Consider the following 6648-nt stretch of genomic DNA (forward strand, 5'->3'; position numbering starts at 1 on the left):
AGAATAGGAAAGACCTTAATTTAGATTTTGGGTTCGGGAGGTACATTATACAAAGGGAAGGTGTTAGCACCCTTTGTATCCATGGTTATCCATGGGCTCTTAATTGCTCGATCACTTATATTATTTTTGTCTAAAAAAGTGTTTGTGAATTGTTTGGAAAATTGTTTTGAAAAGAGAATTTAACTTTGTAATGATTCTTGTATGAATGTATACAAAGTGGTTATCCCGTTTTAGTTTTGAAAATTGTTTAGAAAAATATAACTCGGTAATGATTCTAGTATGAATGTATACCAAGTGGTGATTTTCTAAAGGCATTTTGAAAGGTGTGAGGTGCAAAAAAAAATGTTTTAAGTTGTGAGCCAGCAATTAAGAGTTATACCGACCCAAGGTCTTTACGGGCATTTCCTATCCTTATGAGGGTAAAACTGTCCTTATTATTGAGAAATAAGTAGTTTTATCCTTTGGATGTAAAAGGGTCATCGTAGGGTCATCGATTGGTCATTGAAGGCAACAGTTATGAGGATACCTTAGCATTCGAAGGGACTATCATCATTTAACCGTAGGCAACATCGGAGGGTCATCGAGGGACAAAGTTGTATATTCGAAGGCAACATCCGAGGGACTATAATTTATTTTATGATGATTTAACCGAAGGGTCTTTGCTAAGGGTATCCCCACGTTCGCGGGACATGACCGTAATATCGTAATCGTAAGGCAACAAAGAGAGGTCCAAGATCACTTATTCAAAGGCAAAGTTTTACAATTAATTATATAATTAGGATGAAACTCCACATTAAAATTATTAAAAATAATATATTAAAAAATTAATACATTAGAAATTAATACATTAAAAAATTAATTTAGGGTGAAACTCCACAAGGGTATCCCACAAATAAAGTGGAATACCTAGCCAATAACCTTTTCCTGGGATATGTGAACCTTTACGAAACTCAAAAAAAAGAAACATGTCAGAACACCAAATCAGGGTGCAATCGAAGATTACACCGGAGAAATATCACAACAATAAATAGGATAGGATAAATAATGCATGGCTATGATAAAAACATAAAAAAAATAGACTAGAAGAATCAGGTACTGTCTCGTTCGCCTCTGCCTCGCCTAGCGAAGGCCACGGATTTTGAATTTGAAAACAGCCCCATGTTAGGAACTTTGAATTTTATGGCATTTTATCACAGGAATAACATGGTCAAACATTCAGGGTATTCAGGCATATTTAAATTCCCATACGAAAGCAAATTATATATCAACATTTAATCATGATGCATTATATATGTAGATATGGCCAATTGAAAGTATAAACAATAGAGATACGCAAACCTGTTTGCCAATTCAAGGTTGAAGGGATTGACCACTTGTAGTATCGGAATAAGTTAGGCAGCGGGAATTGGACGGCGATGGCTTCGGTGCAGATGGGCTGCCTTCAGGGTTTCTTTACTCTGAATTCTCCGGGTAGGCAGGGTTCCTATGCCAAAGTTTCTATCCGTCCTTCTCTGTTCTCTCTCTTTCTTTTTCCTCAAGGTTTTGTTCCAAGGAAACCTCAGAGTGTTTTGCTTCTCTTCCTTCTTTCTCCAGTAAATCTCCCAGTGTAAACTCCAAGTCTCACTCCCCTACTGAAACTTCAGTATTTATAGACTAATTTCGTGGGTAATGGGCTTGGAATGAGGGAGACCCAAGTCCAAAATTTGTTATATTTTATTTATTTATTTATTTTAATTATTTAATTAATTAATTAATTAATTAATTAATTAATTAATTAATTAATTAATTAATTTTTTTTTTCGTTTTTTATTTCGTTTTTTTTTTTTTTTTTTTTTTTTTTTTTTTTTTAGGAAAAATGATGGGTAATTTTTGGGGTATGACATCATGGATCAAGATGAGCCTGTGACCTACCAAGAGTCCATAACTGGTCCCGAGTCTGAGAAGTGGCTAGAAGCCATGAAATCTGAAATGGATTCCATGTACACAAACCAAGTTTGGACCTTGGTAGAGCCTCTTGTAGGAGTTAACCCTATAGGATGCAAGTGGGTCTTCAAAAAGAAGATTGGCATGGATGGTAAGGTACATACCTATAAGGCAAGACTGATTGCAAAAGGATATAAACAAATTCATGGGGTTGACTATGATGAAACCTTTTCACCAGTTGCAATGCTTAAATCTGTTCGAATTTTACTTGCTATCGCTGTATATCATGATTATGAAATATGGCAGATGGATGTCAAAACTGCTTTCCTTAATGGGAATCTTCTTGAGGATGTGTACATGACACAACCTGAAGGATTTGACATACCAGAAGAATCCCAAAAGATATGTAAGTTACAAAGATCAATCTATGGATTGAAGCAAGCTTCCAGAAGTTGGAATCTTCGTTTTGATAAAATAGTAAAACAATATGGATTCATCAAGAACGAAAATGAGCCTTGTGTCTACAAGAAGGTTAGTGGGAGCATGATCGTTTTCCTGGTATTATATGTAGATGACATATTACTCATTGGAAACGATGTCCCTACCCTGCAACAAGTAAAGTCTTGGTCGGGAAATTGCTTTTCTATGAAGGACCTAGGTGAAGCAGCCTATATATTAGGGATCAGAATCTATAGAGATAGATCACAAAACCTGCTTTGCCTAAGTCAGAGTACATACATAGACAAAGTGATGAGACGCTTTAATATACATGATTCCAAGAAAGGATTCATACCTATGCAACATGGTCTGTGTCTATCAAAAACACAATCCCCTTCAACTAAGGAAGAACGGGATCGCATGAATAAGATTCCATATGCATCTGCAATAGGATCCATCATGTTTTCCATGTTATGTACTCGACGAGATGTCTCGTATGCTTTGAGTGCAACGAGTAAGTATCAATCTGATCCTGGTGATGCTCATTGGGTAGTTGTCAAGAATATACTTAAGTATTTGAGAAGGACTAAGGACTCATTCTTGATATATGGAGGTCAGGAAGAGCTGGCTGTAATTGGATACATCGATGCTAGCTTCCAGACAGATAAGGATGACTTTAGATCGCAATCTGGTTATGTGTTTTGCTTAAACGGTGGCGTTGTGAGCTGGAAAAATTCAAAGCAAGATGCAGTTGCTGATTCTACAACCGAGGACGAGTATATTGCTGCCTCAAGTGCAGTAAAGGAAGCTTTTTGGATCAAAAAGTTCATTAGTGAACTTGGAATGGTTCCTAGCATTGTGGATCCCATTGGTCTCTATTATGATAACAATGGTGCCATCGCACAAGCTAAGGAACCTAGATCTCACCAACGATCCAAACACATACTTAGACGTTATCACCTCATTCGAGAGTACCTACACTTGACAATATTGCTGACCCACTGACAAAGCCTCTTGCGCAGCAGAAGCATGATGGCCATACTAGATCCATGGGCATTAGGGGTATGTCTGATTGACTCTAGTGCTAGTGGAAGATTGTTGGTGAAAGCCCTAGAGGCCAATACTTTTGGTACTTGTATCAGATTATTTATTAATAATAAAAGGCTTTTTCTTTATTATGTTTGTTTAATAAAGTCCCTAGAATAGCTAGTCTGTTTAATGTATCAAGTGTGTGACTTAATCATGAGATCACATTAAACATAAGGACACTATTCTTAAAGTATCCGTAGTCGAGCTTTATTGTGATGTGGGATAACATTAAAGAATGAAGACTATTATGTATATAGACTGATGATCACATCTCATGGATCATGGATAAGGAGTTATCAAGTCTTAAACATAGGTATGAATATTAAGAGTAATCTTTATACTGGATTGACCCGCTATGAGAATACTATATAGAATGTTATGCAAAGTGTCATAAGTTATTCTCATGGTGATAATGGTGTATACCACCCTTCGACCTGAAACCACTATGGACCCTAGATGTAGAGTCGAGTGCCTTATTGTTGATCAAAAGTTGTCCGTAACTGGATGACCATAAAGACAGTTGATGGGTACTCCACGAAGCGTGCTAAGGGACATGAGTGACCTAGATGGAATTTGCCCATCCTGCGTAACAGGATAAATGTCTATGGGCCCAATATTGAACTGGACAAGGATGACATGGTTTATGCCTTGTGTTCAATATAGACATAAGGGCAAAATGGTAATTATACATATAAGTATTATCATAGAAGGATTTGTCAGATCACATGACATTTTCGTGTCTTGGGTAGCAGTGATGTGTTGCTAGATACCGCTCACTGTTTATTATGTTAAATACGTGATTTAATATAATTGTCAATGTCGCGAAAACCTACAGGGTCACACACAAAGGACTGGTTGATGAGAGATAGAGTAACTAAGGAACACCGTAAGGTACGGTGCACTTAAGAGAATTATAGAACATCGTAAGGTACGGTGTACTTGAGTAGATTACGAAATATGGTAAGGTACCACGCGCTTAAGTGATTTTGGCATATTATAAGATATGGGACATATACACTTAAGTGGGCTTTTTAGCTTATAGCCCACACAAGTGGTTCTATAAATAGAACCCTTGTGCAAAAGCATTTTGCACGGTTGCAATTTCATTTCTCTCTTTCTCTCACTCAAAGCCTTCATTCGTAACAGCTAGCACTGAGATTGAAGGAATCCGTTCGTGTGGACTGAGTAGAGGCGTTGTCGTCGTTCAACGTTCGTGATCACTCCGTAGATTTGCATCAAAGGTTTCAATCATCACAAGAGGTAACATTCTATCACTGATCATTTCCATTCGTAAGGATCACTAAAGGAGAAAATTTTAATTTCCGCTGCGTTTTGGATCGCCCTTCTCCTTCAGAAATGAGTGTCCATATTAACTCCAAAAATGTTACTTTTGCGTAATTTAATGCATAAACCTAACACAAACTCGAATTCTCTCAAAATAACCTTTATGCTTAACAAATTAGACCAACTTCCTGCACCAAAGATAATAGTATCGTCGACAAACTGAAGAATGTCGAAAGACACATCATCATTCATCAAAAAACCGGAAAACTCTTTCAAAACAACCGCTTTCTTCATTAAATGAGTAAGGCCCTCCATCGCAATTACAAAAAGGAACGACAATAAAGGGTCGCTTTGGCGAAGCCATGTCTCCACTCGAAAATCCATTATTGCACTCCCGTTAACTAATGTGGACATGGAGCTAGAAAACACAACGACTTCCATCCAAGCTTTCCATTTAATCCCAAAACCTAAATAATCAAACAAAAATCTAAGGTAGTTTCAACTTACACAATCATAAGCTCTTTCAAAATTAAGTTTTAAAAGCATACAATCTTTCTTCTCTCTCTTTGTGAAGTCCAAAATTTCGCTAACTGCCAAAACTTCATCTTAAATGTTTCTTCCTAGAATGAAAACTGATTGTTGCCTGGAAATCAAACTTACCCAACACCACTTTCAGCCTGCCCGTCAAGATCTTTGCTAAGGTCTTATGGAAACAGCTAACAAGGCATATTGGTTTGTAATTGCTAAGATGTTGAGGATGCAAAACTTTTGGAATGAGCGTAACCGCCTTGAACAATCTTGCATTAGAGTGAAAATCTTTAACAAACCTGAAAACATCTACCTTGGAAATTTCCCAATAACTTTTTTTCAAGAAACCAAATCTATAACCATCTGGCCCAGGACTTTTGTTACTATCGCAACTCCACACATCATCTCTAATTTCACTATCAGAAAAAGACTCCTCTAACGTCTGACTATCTTCAAAAGGTAACCTACTCCACTAAATCCCATCTAATGAGGATTTATTATAGTTCAACTCACAAAAATTAGCCTCAAAATGACTTCTAATAGCTTCTTTGACCTCCTCTATGCTCTCCACAATACCTTCATCTGTGTTGACAAATGAAATGGCGTTTCTCCTGAACCGGTCTTTCATAGCATTATGAAAGAAAGAAGTATTCAAATCACCTTCTTTAAGCCAACTCAATCTAGATTTTTGCCTAATAATATTCTTCTTCACATTTAGACTTCTCCATATATTGTTGATAGATTCGGCCCTTTTCCAATATATCTCAGCCTGCAAGTCCAACCACCCAAACATTTAACAATTCCACCATATTAACCTACCCTTTAGAATAAATAGTTTCTCTTTTAGCACATAATCACCTCTTCCCAAAACATCCAAAGAGGACCACACCTTGTCAACAAAGGAATGAAAATCCTTATGACTCAACCAATAATTGAAGAACTTGAACGACTTAGGGTCCTAATTAAAGTTACTAGCCTTAACCCAAATCAGACAATGATCGGAGATGTCCCTTTGCCCCATGATCTGACTAACAATCTTCCAATTAGAGACAACTTTATCCAATAGGAGGAACCTATCCAGTCTACTCATCGATGATCCCGCAGAATTGAACCAAGTAAATACACCACCTAAGCTATGCACATCAACCAAATCCATATCCTCTATGAAGGCACTAAACTCAACCATTTCTAACTCCCTTCTACCATCCCTTACCCCTTTCCTATCTTCTTTGATAACAATTGAGTTGAAATCTCCACCCACAATCCAACACCCCTAATCTTCCTTTTCAACTCTAATAGATAAGTCCACAACCTTCTCTTCCCTTCTAAGTTACAAGGCTAATACTCGTTCAGAAAGAAATAGTTGTGGCCTTTCCAATCTGCATT

At 37.1% G+C, this 6648-nt stretch overlaps 1 protein-coding gene across 1 annotated transcript; it reads right to left on the reverse strand.

Moving 5' to 3' along the window:
* Positions 1-4800: 4800 nt before the first annotated feature.
* Positions 4801-6448, reverse strand: LOC127136037 (uncharacterized). Its single transcript, XM_051062641.1, has 4 exons — positions 6296-6448; positions 5816-6031; positions 5395-5734; positions 4801-5201 (listed from the first exon to the last, which is right to left on the reverse strand). The coding sequence occupies exons 1-4, from the start codon at positions 6446-6448 to the stop codon at positions 4801-4803; spliced, it is 1110 nt and encodes a 369-aa protein (XP_050918598.1).
* Positions 6449-6648: the final 200 nt, after the last annotated feature.

The sequence above is a fragment of the Lathyrus oleraceus genome, chromosome 4, assembly GCF_024323335.1.
Source record: "Lathyrus oleraceus cultivar Zhongwan6 chromosome 4, CAAS_Psat_ZW6_1.0, whole genome shotgun sequence".
Classification (NCBI taxonomy): domain Eukaryota; kingdom Viridiplantae; phylum Streptophyta; class Magnoliopsida; order Fabales; family Fabaceae; genus Lathyrus; species Lathyrus oleraceus.

Coding starts and splice junctions, on each gene's coding strand:
- LOC127136037 (XM_051062641.1), bottom strand. CDS start 6,448: ATGGTTGAGTTTAGTGCCTTCATAGAGGATATGGATTTGGTTGATGTG. Junction 6,032..6,295: donor TTGTCTCTAATTGGAAGATT/GTTAGTCAGATC, acceptor TTGGACTTGCAG/GCTGAGATATATTGGAAAAG. Junction 5,735..5,815: donor TTGTGGAGAGCATAGAGGAG/GTCAAAGAAGCT, acceptor GATGGGATTTAG/TGGAGTAGGTTACCTTTTGA.